The sequence below is a fragment of the Psammomys obesus genome, unplaced genomic scaffold, assembly GCF_907164565.1.
Source record: "Psammomys obesus unplaced genomic scaffold, mPsaObe1.curated_primary_1811, whole genome shotgun sequence".
Taxonomy (NCBI): domain Eukaryota; kingdom Metazoa; phylum Chordata; class Mammalia; order Rodentia; family Muridae; genus Psammomys; species Psammomys obesus.
This window is the reverse complement of record NW_026596445.1, coordinates 1,546,587-1,569,211: the sequence shown is the minus strand read 5'-3', so window position 1 is coordinate 1,569,211 and position 22,625 is coordinate 1,546,587. Positions and strand designations below refer to the sequence as shown.

The following is a 22,625-nucleotide window of genomic DNA, read 5'->3' as shown; positions in this document are numbered from 1 at the left end:
CCTGAGCTTTTATTGGAAAGGAGGATTTTGATGACTGCTTTTATTTCCTTGGGGGATATGGGACTATTCAATATTTCTACCTGATCTTGACTTAATTTACATAGATGGAATCTATCAAGAAAATTTTCCATTTCATTTAGATTTTCATATTTTATGGCATATAGGCTTTTGTAGTAAGACCTAATGTTTGTTTGGATTTCCTCGGTGTTTGTAGTCCTTTTTCATTTCTGATTTTGCTGATTTGGATAGTGTCTCTCTGTTTTTTGGTTAGGTTGGCTAAGGGCTTGTCTATCTTGTTGATTTTCACAAAGAACCATCTTGAGTTATCCATCTTGGCCATTCTGATGGGTGTAAGGTGAAATCTCAAGGTCATTTTGATTTGCATTTCCCTGATGGCTAAGGATGTTGAGCATCTCTTTAAGTGTTTCTCTGCCATTCTATATTTCTCTACAGAAATATTCTCTGTTTAGCTCTTTTCCCCATTTTTAATTGGATTATTTGATTTATCGCTTTTTAATTTTTTTAGCTCTTTATATATACTGAATACTAGCCTCTGTCAGATATAGGTTTGGTGAAGATCCTTTCCCAGTCTGTAGGCTGTCGTTTTGTTCTGACGACAATCTCGTTTTGCTTTACAGAAGCTTTTCAGTTTCATGAGGTCCCATTTATTTATTGTTGCTCTTAGAGCCTGTGCTGTTGGTGTTCTTTTCAGGAAGTTTTTTCCTGTGCCAATGAGTTCTAGGCGCTTCCCCAATTTTTCTTCTAACCGATTTAGAGAATCTGGTTTTATGTTCAGGTCTTTGATCTACTTGGACTTTAGTTTTGTGCAGGGTGATTAATATGGATCCATTTTCATTTTTCTGCATATAGACATCCAGTTGGACCAGCACCATTTGTTGAAGATTCTGTCTTTTTTTCCATTGAATGTTTTTGGCTTATTTGTCAAAAATCAAGTATTTATAGGTGTGTGGGTTGATTTTGGGTCTTCTATTCAGTTCCATTGATCCTCCTTTCTGTTTCTATGCCAATTCCATGTAGTTTTGAGTATTATTGCTCTATAGTACAGCTTGAGATCTGGAATGGAGATACCTCCACATGATCTGTTGTTGTACACGATTGTTTTGGACATCCTGGTTTTTTTGTTTCTCCATATGAAGCTGAGAATCTTTCTTTCAAGGTCTGTAAAGAACTGAGTTGGTGTTTTGATGGGAAATGTGTTGAATCTGTAGATTGCTTTTGGCAGGATGGCCATTTTCACAATGCTAATCCTACCAATCCATGAGCACGGGAGATCTTTCTATCTTCTGAGATCTTCTTCAATTTCTTTCTTCAGAGACTTAAAGTTTTTTTCAGCAGGCCTTTCACTTGCTTGGTTAGAGTCACCCCAAGGTATTTTATGTTATTAGTGGCTATTGTGGAGGGTGTTGTTAACCTGATTTCTTTCTTGGCCCTTTTGTCTTTGGTATATAGGAAGGCTTCTGATTTTTTTGAGTTGATTTTGTATCCTGCTACTTTGCTGAAGGTGTTCATCAGGTAAGGGAGTTCTCTGGTTGAATTTTTGGGGTCGCTCATGTAGACTACCATATCATCTGCAAATAGTGACACTTTGACCTCTTCTTCTCCGGTTTGTATCCCCTTGATCTCCTTTATTGCTTTAGCTAGGTGATGTCCTGATTTATGTTAGATGTGTTCTTATGTTAAAGATACTATTGCAGAAATTGATACATCTCTCAAAGACAAAATAAAATCAGAAATATCCCACACACAAAACATCCATGAAGTTCTTTTCTTATGCAAGTTTTTTAGTTTAGTTTTGTTGTGTTAAGTCTTTAACTGAGTTTCTATATCAACTAATATTTTATGATAACATGTAGGCACAAAATGAATATGCAAATAATTTCACTCTCTTTAGGAATGAAAAAATGTAAAAATCATCTAAATCTGTAGAGTACTGAATTACCAGATATGTGTGGCTGTTGAGCATTTGAAATAAATTGAAAACTATTTTCAGTTTAAATACAAAATGAGTATCAAGTCAAAACAAAAAAAAATTGTCAAGTATCTCATTGGTATTTATTTAAAATGGCCACATTAGGTATGTTGCATATATTATACTAAATGTGAACATATTACTATGATTAATTTCTCCAAAATTTTATTTCCATTTTATCTTTTATTAGACAATGCAAAGCTCTAAATATGGTTTGTGCTGTGGTTTTCATTAGTTTCATTTTGCATAGCACTACTCTATACGGAAAGCCAAAGAGAAAGAAGAAGAACAAGAACAAGAACAACAAGAAGAACAAGAACAAGAACAAGAAGGAACCTGTAGGTTTAGCCATTGTCACTAGCATAACCAAGAGGAGTTTAAGCGAACGGTTATTTTAGAATTATTAATATTACAACTTTAAATGGTCGTAAAGAACATACAATCTGGGATTTAAGTACGTTATTAAGGCCATGTAAACACATAACTGGGTTAATTATTAAACATTTACAATGCAATCTTATTTTCGTTTTATAATTTAAATGGTCTCTTTCATATTCTACCATTTTTTATTGAATCAGCACAATTTTGCATTCCTATTTTCTGTATAAGAGACTTAGCAATTTCATTGGGAGCTTTATTCATTTAAATCTATTTAATATAGGCCAAAATTTTATTCCTTAGCATAGAAATGATGATTGAGCACCATTCATTTTGCTAAAAGAAACATTCAGGTGCTGTCATATAAACTAATTTCAAATAACTTGGTTTAAACATGATATATGATTTGACAGCATAAGTCCTACTATGATTGTTTTTTTCTCCCCTACTATGCACATTATTGTATTTCTTGTTACCATACAAGAATAGAATCTGTGATAGAATATTTTAGAACTGCCTCCTCAACACAGCTAATATAGAAACAACCGAATTTTCATAATACATACATTAGGATATTATTGTTCTATTTCAAACATTTTCCTAAACTACATAAAAAGTATCTTTTATGATATCATGTGAAGCATAATTTTAGGAATGTGCTCTTGATAAATTCACATGAACATATACATATGTGTATGTATATTCTATATTCATTTTACATTTTTTTGTTGCCCCATACCACCCCCTCTCCAAGTCCTACCCTTCCTTCTCACCCCTTTTCCCCTTCCCTTTTCCTTAGAAAAGGGAGCTGCCTTTCCCATCTAGCCCAGCTCATCAAATTACATCAGGACTTAGTGTATCCTCTTCCTCTGTGGTTTGGGAAGGGAATCCCTCCAGGGGAAAGAGATCAAAAATCTGACAAGTGTATCCCTGTCCAATGTGCTTCCCACTTCCCTTACTAGAAGATACACATGAGGCCTAAGCTTCCCATCTGCTACATCTTTGTATGGGACCTAGGTCTAGTTCATGCATGATCATTTTTGATGCTTCAGTCTCAACAAACTCCTCTGGGCCCTGGTTAGCTGGGTATATATATTTTAAATAATGATTGGAGTGAAGAGTTTTTAAGACTATAAAATTGCCACTGTCCCTGGATGTGTTCCTTTCACATACACTACTGCTTTTGATAATTAACAATCAAATGATTGAAGAATATGCTCTATGCATGATTCATGAACCTGGATGTTGAATGCACATAATAGACATAGCTTGTTATTGCTCACCTAATATTTTATATGATCTATAATTTTTGACTCTGTTGATGGCATTTTAGAATGAAGAGAGGTTAAATGATAAAATAAATACTCCAACTCTGTCACACTTATCTTCCAAAAATATGAATTTCTGCTATGAAATTCCATATTAGTCTCCTCAGTGTTTGAGATTTCCAGTTACTTTACATTTTCATCAATATTTTATGGTGATAATAAATGTTCCCTCTCCTTTAATTATAGTCATTTAAGTAGATACCATAAGTTAGGCTTATTTTTATTATCTTTTTACTTGATGAAGTTTCTCTTTAATTATTTTTCCATTTCTTCATTAAGTTAACTTGTCACATAACAAAATTAAATAAGTTATTTTATTCTATTGTTTAATTTAGATATTATTATTTTTATTGATATGTTCTGAATTTTTTAATGTTACTACTTAAACCAGCCCTATACAATTTTAGTGCTATGAGTTCAAAACATTTTCTTTAATAACATTTGCTTAGGTCTGTACTAACCATGCTTATGTTGAGTTAACATAGATTCACCTTATGGTAATTTTCTAGACATTTAGTTATCTTATAATGTACTTTTATAATACAATACATATGATTGTGTGTGTGTGTAGACTTTGGATAAGTAGTCATTCATTTAAAATTAAATATGTAGACTTATTCCTATTGTTTTCTAGGTATTGGTTGAAATATTTTCCTTACTCATTGACTTGACTTGGCAATTTTGTCAAATATCTTAATGAAAATGAAGGATGACAGTGTAATAATTCTGGACTTCTGTTTAATACACCATCTTTTGGTCATTTGCACAATCTAAAGAGAGAGCAAGTTATATTATACAATGCACTGGCATGGTAAACCAAGGTTACAATAGGTTAGGCATATTGAACACATTTTCAGTTCATAATTTCAAAGTATATTTGTTTATTAGAAAGTAACAGAAAGAAAGATGATGAGCAGCTCTGATTAAACCTGACAGGCTATGAACAAATAGAAGGGGAGGAGGTCCTCCCCTATCAGTGGACTAGGAAAGAGGCATAGGGAAAAAGTAGGAGGGTGGGTGGGAATGGGAGGAGTTGACAGAGGGCTACAATCTGGATACAAGTGAATAAATTATAATAAATAAATTAACAAATAAATAAATAGATATTAACTATAAGATGAACTTAAAGGACTCTATTTATATATGTATTCAGATATCACTTTTTGTGGCAATATACTTATTGTATGGAAATCTTTGGCAAGGTTATATTTGTTCTGGTCCTAAGGTACTTTATTTCAATTGACTTAAATTCTGTAAATAGATTATTTTTCTAGCTATTTTCCCTTAACATAAGAATGCAATCACTGTGTATATCCTTTACCCAATAACATACAGTCTCCAAAAATGTACTCATGAATTATTTGTGTTGTTCTGCAGATTCTCTGGATTGTTACATGTTATTAATTTTGTCTCTTGCAGATATAAAAATGTACTCTTCTTTGGTCCTTAAATATATTGTTTGTTTGCTAATTTATCATGTTTGCTAATAATTTATGAGCAATAATGAACAAAAGTAACATATATGAGTATCACCATTTTCTCAATCTCAAGCAGAAAGCTTTTTAAACTTTCAAGTTGAGAAGCTTGTCTATCAGTCCTAGTTTATTAAAATGTTTATAAAATGATAAAGTTGTATTTTTCAAATATTTTGGCTATCTATTGAAATCAAAGTATTATATATTAATGTATTATATTGCATTTATTAAATTATTTTTATGACTCGATTTTTTTACAGATATAAAATTTGTCCTTATTCCAGTGTTGTTTTTCAGTGCTAACAGGTGGACAAGTATTTGCCCTGGTATTTCAATGTGTGTTTCTTTTAATCATATTGTAGATCTACTTAAAGAAACATTTTCAACATTATTAGGAAATCTTTGTTAAAAATAAATTTCTCTTGAATTGCTTTTGTAGAGTTGACATTAGATATATTTTGCATTACTTTTAATTTTGAACTTGAAATATAATCTCTCATACAATACATCCTGAACACAGATTCTCCTCCAACCGTTCACAGCAACCTCCCTTATCCATTAGAATTCCTGCTTTTCAGTTTTCCTTCAAAAAAGAGAGGGCTTCCAAATAGATGGAACTAGGAAAGCTCATCCTAAGTGAGGTATCCCAGAAGCAGAGAGACAAGCATGTTATATACTCACTTATAAGTGGATATTAGCCATATAATACAGGATAAACATACTGAAATCTATAGACCAAAAGAAGCTAAGCAACGAGGACCCTAGAAGAGGTACTTAATCCTCATTCAGAAGGGTAAACAGGGTAGACCCTGGAAATGGTAGAAGAGCGGGAACAAGATGGGAAATCTACTACAAGTGTCCTCTTAAAAACTCCCCCAAGCAGGAGATCAAAGCAGATGCAGAGACTCAGCCAAACTTTGGACAGAGCACAGAGAGTCTTATGGAAGAAGGGTGATACAAAGGGATTTCAAGGGGATGGAAGACCCACAAGGAGATCAAAATACTAAAAAAAAAAAAAGAAATAAAAAGAGAGAGAGAGAGAAATGGGTCCAGGTGAGGACTGTAGAGACTGATGCATCAACCAAAGACTATAGAGAGGTCCTAGAACCCTACTTAGATGTAGCCCATAGAAAGCTCAAACTCCATGTGGATTCCCTAGTAAGAGGAGAAAAAGTCTCTGATATGAATTCGGTTGCCTGCTTCTTGATCACTTCTTTCTAGCCAGTGACCTAGCCAGACCACACAGGAAGAAGATCCAGGTAACCTTGATGGAACCTCTCTTCCTGTAGAGGAGGGGGATCTCTGCAATCTATGGACTAGGTAAGACATATGGTGGAGGAAGAAGGAGGGAGGGTAGGATCTGGAAGAGATGATGGAAAGAGCTACAACTAGGATACAAAGTAAATAAACTGAAAATAATAATGATGATAATAATGTCAAAATATTAGCAGTAAAAGACAGTGAAGAAAAAAGTAAGAGAATGAACCAGAATACATGTTTGCTTGTTTGTGTGTGTGTGTTTATTCATTTATTTATTTATTTATTTATTTATTTATTTATTTATTTATTTATTTATTTATTTATGTTTTGGCATCTTATCATGGACTCAAACAGGCACACAGTAAGCTTAAAAATGAAAAAGAAAAAACATTGACATTTGGCTCTTAATTGGGTGTTAGCTTTCTAGAAATTTGGGATTCATCTAAGTAATAGACTCCTCAGATCGAGTCTTACAAAAATGAGAAATTTCAAAGATTCTTTTTACTTGCTGCTTATGTTCATTGCAGTAGATTTGACTGTGACTTTAAGACCCTCTGAAAATGCCAGAGGACTTTCTGTCTTCACCTTCTTATAGAAAGACTTGGAGGGGACAGGAGGTCCACAAGGAGAGCAACAGAACCAAAAAATCTGTCCAAAGGGGTCTTTTCTGAGACTGAAACTTCAACCAAGAACCATGCCTGGAGATAACCTAGAACCCCTCCACAGATGTAGCCCATGGCAGCTCAGTGTGCAAGTTAGTTCCCTGGTAAGGGTAACAGGTACTGTCTCTGACATGAATTCAGTGGGTGCCTGTTTGATCACCGCCCCCCCCCCCCGAGGGGGTAGCAACCTTACCAGGCCACAGAGGGAGACAATGAAGCCAGTCTCAATGAGACCTGATAGGCTAGGGTTTGAGGGAAGGAGAGAGGGACCTCCCCTATCAGTGGACTTGGGGAGGGGCATGGGAGGAAATGAAGGAGGAAGGGTGGGATTGGGAGGGGACAAAGAAAAGGGCTACAGCTTGGGATACAAAGTGAATAAACTGTAAATAATAAAAAAAATAAAAAGAGAAAAAAATTCCACAGAACTTAATGGATTAGATGAGTCATAGGCATGTAGATATTTTCACTCAATGTGCTGAGTTGTTCAAAAAGTAAATCTTCATTAATCTTCCAAGTTTAACTTTATTCCATTCCTTCATTTGCCATTGCATACATTCATTCAGTGTGTAATGTAGTAGAGAATATTCTTTCCAGAATAAGATCCAGTTCTAAATGCAGAAACTATATCCATTTTAAAATTAAACTTTATGAGTTTATACATAAAATCATAAGCTGTTCTAAAGTTCAAACTAACTAAAGTTAATTCCATGATTTAGAATATCTAAATTTATATTTCATACAAGGGTATCTTGACACAGATATAATAAGTTTCACTTTCTTAAAATACTATGAGTACAGATATGAAAATTCAACCCCAAACTATGTATACCTGAAAAGACTACTTCCTTTAACAAGGGAGAAAAATGTTCTGTATATTTTTATTAGAATATGATTGAATAAATCAATAGCTTCTGCTGTGGTCCTTGATATTTTTAAACTCTGCTCAATAATGACAACTTCTTTTACAATAATGTTCACAAAGAAAATTAATCACTGATCAACATGCTTCAAATTAACTTTCGATTAATAAACACTGCTTTGCATTTCAAAATTGGAAATACCTGTTTTTTATAGTCATATTATTACCACAGTGAGCATTTATAGTAAGTTCCCACATTCCTTGTGCACTCTGGTAAATTGATCATTTAAACTGTTGACTATTCAGTCTAGGTTTCTGATGTCTTTATGTTACAAACTTTCTATATTTGATCGCTTATTCAATAATTTAAGTATAGCTGACTTTCATTTTGATTTAACAAGGATGGTGAAGAACTTTTCCTCTTTTGAGATGTAATCATGGAGCAATTTAAGTAATTTATCAAAACATTCAATTATACATAAAACACAGTTAATTATGCTAAAACATAAATGTTCTGAATATTTCTAGTTTTTAAACTAATCTAGAGATTAAACATTTCATAAAATATAGGTGTAGTCAATAATTATTCATTACCATTAATAACAAAGATAAATATATTCATTAAATAAGAAAATCACTTTTATCAGCTTTTCCCAGAAAGTGGAATAATCCATACACTATTAATTCTTTATTAATTTTTTATTTTTATATATTAATTACAGTTTATTCATTTTGTATCTCAGCTGTAACCCCCTTCTTCATTCCCTCCCCATCTCACCCTTTGTCTCTCATCTCCTCCTATGACCCTATCCAAGTCTACTGATGAGGAGGTCCTTCTCCCTTTCTGTTCGATCCTAACTCATCAGGTCTGATCAGGACTGGCTGTATTGTCCACTTCTGTGGCCTGGCAAGACTGCTCCCCTGTCAGGGAAAGGTGTTCAAAGAGCCAGCCACAGAGTTCATGTCAGAGACAGTCCCTGTTCCCCTTACTAGAGAACCCACTTGAATACTGAGCTGCCATTGACTACATCTGAGAAGGGGTTCTAGGTAAAATCCATGAATGGTCTTTGGTTGGAGTATCAGTCTCAGAATAGACCCCTATGGCCAGATTTTTTGGTTCTGTCGCTTTCCTTGTGGAGCTCCTGTCCTCTTCAGGTCTTACTATCTCCCCCTTCTTTCCTAAGATTAGCTATTAATTTTAGAAGATAATAGTGTCATAATTAATAATCATTTTTGCTTTTCTGTCATATTAATAAATATGAAGATCAGCATGGACAGCAAATATTTGAAAAGTTTAACTCATCTGAACCTGTTTTTTTTTTTTTATTATAAATGGCTCTATTATCAATGGTTCTCTGTTATCAATGGATTACAGAGAACATATATGTTGAATATGTGTTGAAAATTCTCAGCTATATACTGGAGGGATCACAGAAAAACACATGAAATAGAAATATTTAAAGGCTTGATTTTAAGAAATACAGTTTATCCAAAGTTTGGCTTGAGCAGGCAGTCTTATGGAAGAAAAGGGATATAGAAGGACAAGGACAGGGCAGGAGCTACACAAGGAGACCAACAAAGCCAAAAATAAGCAAGGCCCAGTGGGCAGAAAATGATACACCAACCAAAAAGACCATACAAAAGAGACAGCCTCTGACATGAACTCAGTTGCCTATTCTTGATCACATCTCCCTGGTGAGGTGACCTAGTCAGCCCACAAAGAAAAAGGATTCAGGCTGTCCTGATGGGACATCTAAGCTTCTATGTGGGTTCTCTATTAAGAGAAGAGACAGTCTTTGACTAACTTGTTTGCTTGCTCCTTGATCACTTGATCCCTGATGTGGTGACTAGGGAGCCCACAGAGAAAGGGGATCCTGGCACACCTGATGGAACCTGATTGGCTAGGATCAGACAGTAGGGGAGGAGGACTTCCCCTATCAGTGGACTAGGGAAAAGAGATAAGGAAGAAAGAGGGAGGGAAGGTTGGACTGTTAGGAGATGAGGGAGGGGGCTACAACTGGAATATAAAGTGAATAAATTGTAAATAGTAATAATAATAATAAATACAGTTTATCACCAAGAAAATGCCTTTTTACATAACTTATATAATGAATAAGTAGTATTATAAATGAATCACTTGTTTTCTTTTTCGTCATGACTCATCTCTTTATTTATTTACTTTTACTTTTACTTTTTATTTTTTCTTCACAATTTATTCATTTTATATCCTGATTGAAATTTCCTTACTCAACTACCCTCAGTCCCAACCTCCTACTCTCTTACCCTTCCCCTTGTCCACTGAAAGGGGGAGGTTTCCATTATGGCCATCTGCTCGTAGCTAGTTAAGTCTTGTCAGGACAGCCTGGATCCTCTTCCTCCATGTCCTGGCAAGGCTGCATCATCAGGAGCGAGTGATCCAATACCAGTCACCTGAGTTTATGATAGTGGCATTCCCTGCTCCCTCACTCAGAGATCCACATGGAGACTGAGCTGCCCATTGCCTACATCTAAACAGGGGGTCTATGACCTCTCCGTGCATGGTCCTAAGTTGGTACAACAGGTTCTTCAGGAACCCCTGGACTCACATATTTTAGTTTTGTTGGTCTCCTTGCAGGGCTCCTGTCCCCTCCATGGTCCTCTTTTCCCACCCCTTTCTTCTTCCATAAGGCTCCCTGCACCTGCCTAAAGACTGGCTGTGAGTCTCAGCATCTGTTTCAAACCCCTGTTGGGTTAATCATTTCAGAAGACCCTGTATCCTAGGCTCCCATTCGGATTCCTCTCTTCCACCACTTCTTGTGTCTATACTATTTGCCATTCTGAATGAGATTTAAGCACCTTACCTAGGGTCCTCCTTGTTATTTAGCTTCTTTAGGTCTATAGGTGGCTATCCTATATTATATGGCTAATATCAGCTTATAAGTGAGTATGTACGTTTCTTGTTTTTCTGTTTCTGGGTTATCGCACTCAGGAAATTTTCTTCTAAATCCATCTATTTGCCTGCAAATTTTATGATTTCCTTTTTTTTTTTTTAAATAGCTGAGTAGTAGTCCACTACGTACCTGTATCCATTCCTCCACTGAGGTACATCTAGGTTGTTTCCAGATTCTGAATATTACAAATTAAACTCCTATGAACATAGTTGAGCAAAGGTCCTTATTAAATGGTGGGTCATCTTTGGGATTTATGTCCAGGAGAGGTATAGCTGGATATTGAGGCAGCACTATTCCCAATTTTCTGATAAAGTGCTAGATTGATTTCCAAAGTGGTTGTACAAGTTTGTACTCCCACCAGCAGTGGAGGAGGAATCTCTACTTTCATCATGTCTTTCTTTTGTTCAGTTATTCAAATCAAAATCAGGAATAATAGTATTTAAGAATAAAAGAGATGTTTTGAGAGCCCAGTGGAAAACATATATTATACTCTATACTCTTAACCAGAAGCTATAGTTATCAAATTCAATACTAGTTTGCCATATTCAGTTATTATTTCACGTTAAAATTTCAATTGACCTATTTCCAGGATTTGAATAAATAGATCACACCTATACCAATTATTTGTTTCAGCTGGTTTTTTATTTTTATTATTTTTATTTTTATTAATTACAGTTTATTCATTTGTATACCTCCTGTACTTCCCTCCCTCCTTCCTTCCCAAACCCACCCTCCTTCTTTCTCACTCTTGTCCCTCTCCCATTCCACTGATAAGGGAGGTCCTCCTCCCCTTCCCTCTGATCCTAGTCTATCAGGTCTCATCAGGAGTGGCTACATTATCTTCTTCTGTGGCTTGGTAAGGCCCTCCTCGAAGATGATCAAAGAGTAATCCAATCAGTTTATGTCAGAGAAAGTCCCTGTCCCCATTACTATGGAAGCCACTTGGACATTGAACTGCCATAGGCTACCACCTTGCAGGGTTCCAGACCATCTTCATGAGTGGCCCTTGGCTGGAGTATCAGTTTCAGAAAAGACCCCTGTGCCCAGACTTTTAGGATATGTCTCTGTCCTTGTGGAGCTCCTGTCCTCTCCAGTTCTTACTTTTCTCCCACTTCTTTCATAAGAATTCCTGCACTCTGCCCAAAGTTTGGCTATGAGTCTCAGCATCTGCCTCTGATACCCTGCAGGGTAGAGCCTTTCAGAGACCTTCTCTGGTAGGTTCCATATAATATAGGATAAACTACTGAAATCAGTACACCAGAGGAAGCTAATCAGGAAGGAGGACTCTGGCTAAGATGCTCATTTCCCATTCAGAAAGGCAAAGAGGTTGGACACCAGAGGAGTGAGAAAACAGGGATCAGCCGGAGGCTTTCTTGACCTTAGTCTATTGTTTCTTTAAACTCAAGGTCAGTAAATAGCAATCTCCTCATAGAAACTTCCTACCCTCTAACATTGATGTTCCCCTGGGATATTTTTCAAAGACCCCAATGTTCTCATATACCTTTTTAATTTAACAGTCTCAAGTTTCAGCTCCTGTTTTCTCTTTTTCAAACTTAATTATGAGCTTCACTATTTCAACTGAAATTTCAAAATCTTGAGTTCATTTTCAACTGTTTTCCTTTATCCACAGCACGTATCCAATACTCTTTGAACTACTGTTGACTTTACCATCCCATTTTGACTACCTATAGTACACCCAATCTGATATTAGCTACCAGTGTGTCTCTCCAGGATTATTGAAATAGTTTTAGATGGTATCACTCACTTTATGATTAATTTATTTTTCAGCTAGACTAACAGATGATCATTGATGTTTATAATTTTTCTGTGTATTACAATAATACTCAGAATAATTGTTAAAATAATTACAGTACTCAAAAAAGTCTGTACTAACTAATAGTGTAAATGTTGTTTTTATTTCCTGAGATGAGCAGATAAGAGGAGAATTGTGCCTAAATTTGTTTATCTTTTTCTGAACTCTTGCTGTTTGATTTAACTCAGCTGTTCTGCCCTAAACTCTTCTGCAAGCTAAGTGATTCAAACCGGCTTCTGCCTAAATTGCTCTCTTTGGCCACAAACTAATTTTGGCAATATGTTTTAATCTTCTGGGTCCTTCTCATTCTCTGGCTCATTCTATTTTCATATGTGTCTAGGTTATTTTCTCTGCAACCTGTCTTGCTAAAATTGTACAAGTAAGAAACTCTTGATAAATAACTTTCCTTTCTCTTCCTGTGCTTCTGTTAAGCAGACTATTGTTCCTGTCATGTTCTTGTGAGAATTGGGCATATCCTATTTCTGCTTCATTCTGTCAAATCTTTCTCATCACTTTGTCTGCCACTCAATTAGAAATCACTTTCAAGCATGACTGCTTCCTTCTATAAACTAACCTTCCCTTCATTATTTGGGATTAAAGGTGTATTCTAAGGGTGTGTCTATAGTCCAGTCACATAATTCTGTAATCCAGAGTGTATCTGCCTTTCAGCCTGGCTCTCATAGACCTAGAAAGTCTTTGTTGGTGATCCAATGCTAAAGCACTCAAATCACTGAATAAAAGTTCTACCTAATAGGTGTTGTATCTTTTCTATAGTCTAATTTATATCTATTTACTTCATCTTTTTTTTCTTGTCACACTGTCCCCTTTTGCTCTTGAAGAAACATACTAAGCCTATCAAACAAGATGGCATGTAAGAAATTTAGTTTCGCTAAATTCTACTAAATTTGCTAAATCTCACATGCCATCTAAATTTTCTGAGGTTTTCTTCCCTGGTCAGTTTATTGATATCTTTCTGTCTCTACTTAAATTCACATATAAAATATTTTCTTAATTCACTACTATTTGAAAAAGGTACCTACTTTCCACATATTTCTAACACTATTCTTTAACTTCAAGTTTTCAATTCATGTTTTGTCACTGTAGACTATGTGACAAATGGCCGACTTTAAAATTTTTGTTCATTCTTTTTTTACATTGCATTTGTAATGTAATCTGAGGACAAGGTTTCATTACTTTATTTTTAGTTGTTTAAAAATAATGAAACAGTATATTCCATGTAGAATTATTAGTGAAATTTGATCTGGTATATCCTTTACATTTGTATCCCACAAAGTTTACTGATGATCTACTCTTATGACAGTGTTGCATATTTTGAAAGATTAGTAATGTAGGTACTACTAAATCACTCATTTGTACTTGATCATGAGTGTCCTTACTCATCGTGTGCCAGTAATTTCAAATCTCTCCTTGTCATGTAAAATTGTATTGATTTTAAATTTTGCTTATTTCACAATACGCATGGTTCAGATTTAAATTGTGGTTCATTCACTACTGCTTGAAAAAGGTATCACTAACCAATTATGATATGTCATCTTGATAGTCAACTTGATTAAGCTGAGAGAAGGCTAGAGAATTAGTAAAGAAAACTTTTAGGTGTACCACTGACTGAATTTACCATGATGGTTGGAACAGAAACTTTTGGGTGAATGTCTTCCCATTAATATATGTAGCATCATCTATAACTAGGAGGTATATTATGGGAAAGAGGTATACAAAGATAGGCAGACACACATGGAAACATTGTTATTCATCAGTGATTGTATCTATTGCTAACAATACATAGTGTGTCTTAAATTAATTACAGGCCTACATTTGTAGCCAAATCATGTACTATATTTATGTATATTTAATGAACTTGCTAATTTTAGTTATTTTGGGCTAGTCCTGTACTTTTCTGTGGTATCATTATAGACCCAGCCTAAAATAAGTAGAAGACAAAAGGGAAGATGTTGCATGGATGTTTGGGGTAATATATAAACTAACAATTATTTACCTGACAAAAAGGGCACTGTTATAGATGATCTGCAGCTACTATGTATTCAAATGTTAGTTGCTTGTCCCATGAGATCTTTACTGTCTTAAAAGCCCATTTTCATGTAAACCAAGTGATGTTGTGTAACCTTGAATCCAAAATTATCACTGATTGGCCAATAAATTTTCCTACACCTAGGCTGAGCATAAGAGAGAGGCAGTACCAAGGTTTGGGACTTTGGGAGGGGGGTCTCAGAAGGCATCAATAATATTTAATTTTCCTAAAGCAGTCAAACAATATATTTAAGTACTGTGGTTTTCAATAACTGCAATTTGTCTCATTTACATTGCAGTGAAACGTGTAAAGTTTTATATTATAACACCATTCTGTGACATGCTTTCCTCATTCATATAATTGGGAGTATTGGTATGAGAGGAAAGAGTAGTAACAGAACACTTGCAAGTCTGTAGATCTTACTTGACCTTTTCATTAGTGTGTTTGTACAATTTTTTCAACAAACTTTTGCATATTTTAATATTAAAGTATATTATAAAGCAGTTACCAAAGTTAACTGGGAAAGATCTATTCATACTTTTTTTTAACTCTTAAATCCTTAATGTATCATCCTTACTTAATTCAATGAACATTTTAATTTAGCATTGTGTATTTAACAGGAAGTTGTCCAGATATTCATTTAGCTACTCATAATTGATAGATTCTGTTTCAATCAGGTTGTTTAAATATGCATACAAAAAAACAAAGATCTCTGCTTTATTTTTTTAATTAAATATGACTTCCAAGATTAAGGCAATTGTAAATCTTTAGCCTATAAATGATTTTTTTCAGTCATATTAAAATGTTTCAAATTTGCTTCCTGTATATAGTTTCTAGCCTAATTTTCAGGTACATCTAAAGTGCATATTTAGTTCATTTTTACATACATTTCTTCTTACCATTCTTTTACATGTAGGGCAGCAGTGTATTCAAGATGATTAAAATGCTGAGCACACTGATTTCTCCACAATTTGAATATATTGCCTTCTATGAAAAATCATAAAATAGAAATAAAAAGTCCTTCCTATCCTTTATTTCCAAACTCTATCATCCTTTCTTGCTTAGACTACTTACTTACTTACTTACTTACTTACTTACTTACTTACTTACTTACTTACTGTTACACAATATGTTTTTCTAGTTTCTGTAGTTGATGGTTTAGCAATATCTTCCTTTAAAGGAATAAACATACTTGTGTGATCAAAGAGAAAATGAATTTTCACCAAAATTTGTACTGATGGCATGCAAGCAATATTAATAGAGAACAATTTCATCCTGGTACAGGAGTTGTATGAAATTTTTCTTCTCAGGTCTAAATTATCTTCATCCACAGACAACTAAAGATAAACTTTAACATCAACAATTTTAGGTCCTTTGGATGATGAATGAGAAAAGCATTAGGTTATTTTCTTTATTTTCCCCTTAGCAAATCAGTACATTAAAGATTAACTATTTCTAATTTCAGGTTAGGTAACTGTCTTTACTTGAATATTTGTCAAAGCTCACATGAAATTTGTGTGTGGGTAGAGATTTTTTTCTTCCTGTTATTATTATTATGAATTACCAGTTGTTCACTTTGTATCCTGGCTGTAGGCCCTTCCCTCATCTTCTCCTGACAGTGGATCTATAAATAAAGTTGACAAGACTTCCAATTTGAAGTACTTTACTCTTCAAAATGCCTTTACTTCAGTTTAAGTTTTACATATAAACACTATTTTACATACTTGTAGTTTGATTTATTAAGAAATATCAAGACTATAGCAAAATTTATTTCACAGTATGATTCATTGTTTGGTAAAAATAATAATCAGAGTTTTCCTTCTCATTCAGTAAAACTGCAATTTCAGCATCAATCTCAAAATACCTGTATAAATATTTTTTATCATTCAAATGTTTATATAGTCAGGCTATTTAATATGCAATTTTGACAAAATTTTACAAAATCGTAATTCAGTACACAAGAATGAATAATGTTCATTATTGATTCTACTGTTTCAATAACAAATGACATTAAAATATGTTCAACAGTGACAATTAATACAACAACTAATTACACTTTGAATATCAAATATGTTACTATATTTATGATTACGTGAACTTCTTCTTGTCATACATATATTGCCATTCATCAATCATAATTGTTAATGTTTGCAACATTTTAAAATTATTCTTGGCTCTTTTTGTCCATGGAAGCATTTCATACAAGTAGATATTTAGTCATTTCAAACTTAGCATTGATTTTTCAAATACTGAACAGATGATTATTGTTGGTAACATCTGTTAAGTGATTGAGAGACAAGGAAACATATTTTAGGTCATTTCTCCTTTCTAAAATACCTTTTATAGTGAACGCCATAATGTTCATAACTTTTTGTGTAATATTATTTACTAAAAAGATATTATTAAGTTTATTTTTTCTTGATACATGTTATCAGTTTCTATAAACAAAATTAATTGTATTCAGTGACCATTAATGAGTAGGTCTAGATTAAAGATGAATTTTTCAAAATTTTATCTGCTTATTGCTTCATTTCATTTTCTTAGTTTTATTTTCTCATGAGAAAAATCTGCTGGTATGGTGTTTCATTTTGAATTCTGGCTCTCATGGTTGCTGGGTTTTTCTAAGTTGAAACATGATGATGTCTGTTTAGTCTAGTAATACTAGCAAGTTATGTATATTTATGTGACAACAAAAGTAACCTTTAATAGTATTCATGATTTGATCTTTATCTGAAAATAAAATTTTTCTAACTTAAACTTTGACTTAAATAGTTTAAGTTGTTCTTCACACATTTGTTCATATGCAACAAATAAATTCATTATATTTGGATAAAATCTCCATGAGAATATAAAACGTTTTCTGTTTCACACTTTATTTATAGGACTTGGCAGAACCAGCATGTTGTAGCCCATAATAACGCATTTGTTACATAAAATATTGTTTCTTTAAAAAGATAATTTTCTCATTTGTTTGTGTATAATGTCTGTGTGAATACATTGGGTGCATGTATTTTTATGCCCCTAAGGTTTAACAAGTAGCTTAAAATACTCTATTTTCCCTTTATGTAGTCAATGAAGGAAGTAGTACGATCTCACACCCCCATGAAAGAGGCAACAACTGTGGAAATCTGGACTCATCCTCACCCACAGGTATGAAAGAGACATTGTTTTAACATTTCCTCCCTACTCCTTTTGTAGGCAAATTGAAACTTTCCCTCCAAAGCAATATTTTGGTCTATTAAAACAAACAAACAAACAAAAAACACAGATTAACAGACATCATGGTATATAAACTCATTAGTGTATAACATACAATTTATGAAAATTCAAAGATTCATAAAATTATTCAAGTTTAAGCTCTGTTCAGAGAAAATATAAGGGAGGTGTATATAATTTCTGGATTGATACAAATTTTATAGTGAATTAAAAAAAAGTCAGTGGGTACCAAAATCAGAAATCAAACAGTGACATAATTACTATGATCTCTGAGTTAGATAATAGGAAGAAAAGGGGCAGAACTGTCACATAGCTTAAAATTCCTAAAGCAATATTTCTAAGAAGAGTTGATGTATTAAGTATAAATTTATAAGAGACATTAAGTCTCCTTTTCTAATTGGTAGACTTCCCTAATAAATAAGATTTTAGATAAAAATAGGCAGGTACTGAGGTGATGAAAGAGCAGGCAACTGAGTTCATGCCGGAGACTGCCTTGTTCCCCTTACTAGGAATCCCCATGGAGACTTGGCAGCTCATGGGCTATATCTGAGCAAGGGTTCTAGGTACTCACCATGCGTGGTCCTTGGTTGATTCATCAGTTTCTGAAGTCCTCCCTTGGCTCAGATAGATTAACTCCCCCTGACAGGGTAGCCTCACTAGGCCAAAGAAAAAGAGGATCCAGACAGTCCTGATGAGACCTGATAGGCTAAGGTCCGATAGAAGGGGAAAAGAATCTCCCTTATCAGAAGACTTGGGTTGGGGGGGGGTCCATAGGAGTGAAGAGGGAGGGAGGGTGGGACCAGTACGAAATGAGGGAGAAGACTAAGACCAGGATACAAAGTGAATAAATTGTAAAAAAGTCAGATAATTGCATTTCTTTGGAAAATGTTACAGAGATTAACAGGAGAGGAAGAGGAAAATGTAAGAGAGGCCATGATTGTAAGGCACCCACAATCCTTTAGAATAAAGTTTGTCAAACTATGTATATTGAATGAAAGAATTGAATATGAGTTTTTTTCTAAAATATGATTTAACTAAGGTAGGTTTAGCAAAATATATAGCATTATTTGTTTTTATGTTAGGCAAATTTTTTTTATGGAGATTACTCCAATTTGTTCAAGGAACTAGCCATTTGAGCTCTTTTTTTTAATTTTTATTTTTTCCATTAATTGGATTTTATTCACTTTGTAGACCAGCTGTAACCCCCTCCTTCAATCCCTACCAACACCACCCTTCCTCCCTCATCTCTTCCCATGCCCCTCTCCCAGTCCACTGATAGGGGAGGACTACCTTGCCTTCCATTTGACTCTCGCTTATTAGGTCTCATCAGGACTGGCTGCACTGTCCTCCTCTGTGGCCTGGCCAGGCTGCTCCTCCCTCGGCGGAGGGGAGAGTCAAAGAAGCAGCCACTGAGTTCATGTCAGAGATAGTTCCTGTTCCCCTTACTAGGGTACCCACTTGGATACTGAGCTGCCATAGGCTACATCTGAGCAAGGGTTCTAGGTTATATCCATGAATGGTCCTTGGTTGGAATATCAGTCTCAGAAAGACCTCTGTGCCCAGATTTTTTTGGTTCTGTTGCTCTCTTTGTGGCACTCCAGTCCTCTCCAGGTCTTACTAACTCCCCCGTCTTTTGTATGATTCCCTGAACTCTGTCCAAAATCTACTTACGAGTCTCAGCATCTGCTTTGATACACTGCTAGGTATAGGCCTTCAGAGGCCCTCTGTGGTAGGTTCCTGTCCTGTTTCTTGTTTTCTCCTTCTTCCAATGTCCATCCTGTTTGTCTTTCTAAGTGAAGATTGATCATCTTACACAGGGTCTTCTTGTTTAGCTTCTTTAGGTGTACAGATTTTAGTATTTTTATCCTATCTTATAGGTCTAGTATCCACTTCTAAGTGAGAATATTCCATGTGTATCTATCTGCTTCTGAGATACCTCACTCAGGATGATCTTTTCAAGGTCCCACCATTTGCCTGCAAATTTGAATAATTATTCAAGTTTGAAGAATTTTCAAAGTGGATTTTTCTCATTTTAATCAGGACATATAAAACACGACAAGCAACTCCATTCAAGTTGTTGCCCCCCATCCCGTAAGGACCCTTTCAAACCCTAAGCTGCAGAGTACAAGGTATAAGCACTTTCTATGGAGTTTGTTTTTATCTGCCCAATTAATTTACTGTTAATAATTTAAAGGACCTATGTGGAGGATTACTTCAGCTCATTTGCTTATCATAGATTAAGTTCTGTAGTCAATTACCAATACTACACCGAAATTACTAAGGTAAAAATCAAGACTAATTACAGGACATCAAATTAATTATCCACTGTCTTCTATTTAGTCATTTTCAAATGTTTTAAAATTGGTTACTGGGAAAATAAATTCTAAAAATGTAGGCACATAAATGGAAATTTATATAATTGGATAAAACTCACATTTACTTATCTTTATATACCTTGAAAATCTATGAAATCATGTGTTACTTAATAATAACATACCACAATATTGCATATAGTTAGACTATGTCTTTAGAATTACAGAATTAATTTGTTCCCTGCAAGAACAAATGATTAATTTTTAATACAAATTTCAAACCAACAACTTCAAATTTTCATAACATTTAAATTACTCAGGTCTAAATTTGATGTTTCACTAAATTTCATGTTCTATCACATTTGCAGTTCTTCTTATTCATTCTCAAGACATTTGGGGAGAACTGATAATACATTGTGAAAATATGATTCAGTCTATATTTGTGTAACTGACAATCTGCAGAACAGAAAAATTGAGAAAAAAAGTACACCTTATTTTTCATTTGTATATTTAAAGTTGCTTAAGGCCCATACAAGTTTGATATTCTGTAAATGAGGTATACAACTACTCATACATGATTTCAACATATGTGTTATAATGTCTAAATTTAATCGACCAACATAACAAAAGTTATTATGCTTTTGCACAGTTAAAAGTTAAACAGCATATTCAGAATTAAGGCCCATATGGAAGAAAGATAGTATGGAGAACCAGCGAAAAGATAGCTATCTGAGAGCCTGGGAGAAAATCTTTCCTCTTTGCCTTAAGAGGGGCTCTGGCACCTTAATTTTAGATATCTAGTCTCTGTAAGTGGAAGGCAATACATTTCTTTCTGGGCCAAAGAAAAAAAAATGTTAGACAGAATTAGACATTTGCCCTCCACAAATAAGAGAACTCACTAAGATGCATTTTGTAGAGAAAAGTTTTTACTCTTTGTTCTATTCTACCATACGATGTGCAATTTAAGTTTTTGGTTTGTTAATTAACACAAAATACCTACAGAAGCATATGACAATTTTGACAATGTGTGTGCATTTTGCCTGAGTGTTTTTAATAATCTGACATTCTCTATTGTTTTAAACCTTGAGTCTTCAACTCAATTTCAAATTACCATAAAAATGTGTCATTTAAAATGAGGTATAACCTAGACTGATAAGGTACACCCTATATGTAGTATTACTGTGAATAGAGAAGAGGTACTTTAAACTGTTCTGGTTTACATTTGATTCAATAAATACTAGTACTTTTCAAATTTCAAATATGCATTTTGATCATATTCATATTCACCAACTCTTTCCAGATCTACTTTCTTCTCCATTCAGTTAATTTTATATCTTTTTGCTTTTCCTCCACTAAAGAGTGGTCTACTTATTATGGGCCATGATACTAGAGACAAAATACTCTCCTCACCCAGCAGCTAAAAAGAGTGGTATCCCATCTCCATTTTCATTATCCACATTTGTATTTTGTCTGGCCAGGCTGGTAAAACTCATGTATATATTGTCATAATAGCTGTGAGTTCATATGTGCAGCTGCTGTGACCAAAAGACACTGTTTCTTTGAATTCTTCTTACACCTCTAGAACACTCATTCTGATCCTTCTTTCACAATGATCCCTAAGCTGTGGTAGGTGGATGTGTAGTAATTTTATTATGCTTAGGACTGCACATTCTACATGTCGTATTTTATGTGTGGGGGCCAGTTGTTGAACTGTGTATTAATATATATCTATTATAAATAAAACTTCACTAATGACAATTGAAAATTATTTTCTTTTGAGAATTACTGATATAAGTACTATACTTATATCATTTCTCATTTTGACTACATCTTTCCTCCAACTCCCACCTTGTCTTCCAGTCCCTATTTAATCCTTGCCCTCTTATTCTTTAAGTATGATTATTGATATACTTTACATTCATATATGTATACATACATACTCACAATACCCTACTGAGTCTACTTAATGTTGTATGCATAAATGTTTAGGGCTGAGCACTTGGGAATGGCTGATGTATGAGGTGACTAGTCCTGGAAGAAAACAGATTCTCCCTTTTAGTCATGACTGATTGTCTGTACCCTTCATCTTGGATTTTAGAGCCTCTGCAAAGTTCCCCATTCAGTTTAGTGGTCACCTGGTGTGGTAATTATACAGGTATTGTTTATACAACCATATCAATTAAAGAACATGTTACAGCTTATATGTCATGTCTGAAAGACAATGACTGAGAGATGGCATGCAAATACTCTGGATCAAAGAAGCTTTCTTCCTTTATTCCATGAAACCTGAAACTTAAACTTTGAAATTGTATTATAGATGTACCCATTGGCACTGAGCTTCCAATGTCATTCATT

General features: G+C 34.4%; 1 protein-coding gene across 1 annotated transcript in view; it reads left to right on the top strand.

Moving 5' to 3' along the window:
• Pcdh11x (protocadherin 11 X-linked) overlaps positions 1–22,625 on the top strand; it is a 625,310-nt gene that overhangs the window by 257,905 nt on the left and 344,780 nt on the right. The window contains exon 4 of the mRNA XM_055598246.1: positions 17,812–17,892. Within this exon, the coding sequence (XP_055454221.1) occupies positions 17,812–17,892 (81 nt within the window). The remainder of the gene's footprint in view (positions 1–17,811; positions 17,893–22,625) is intronic.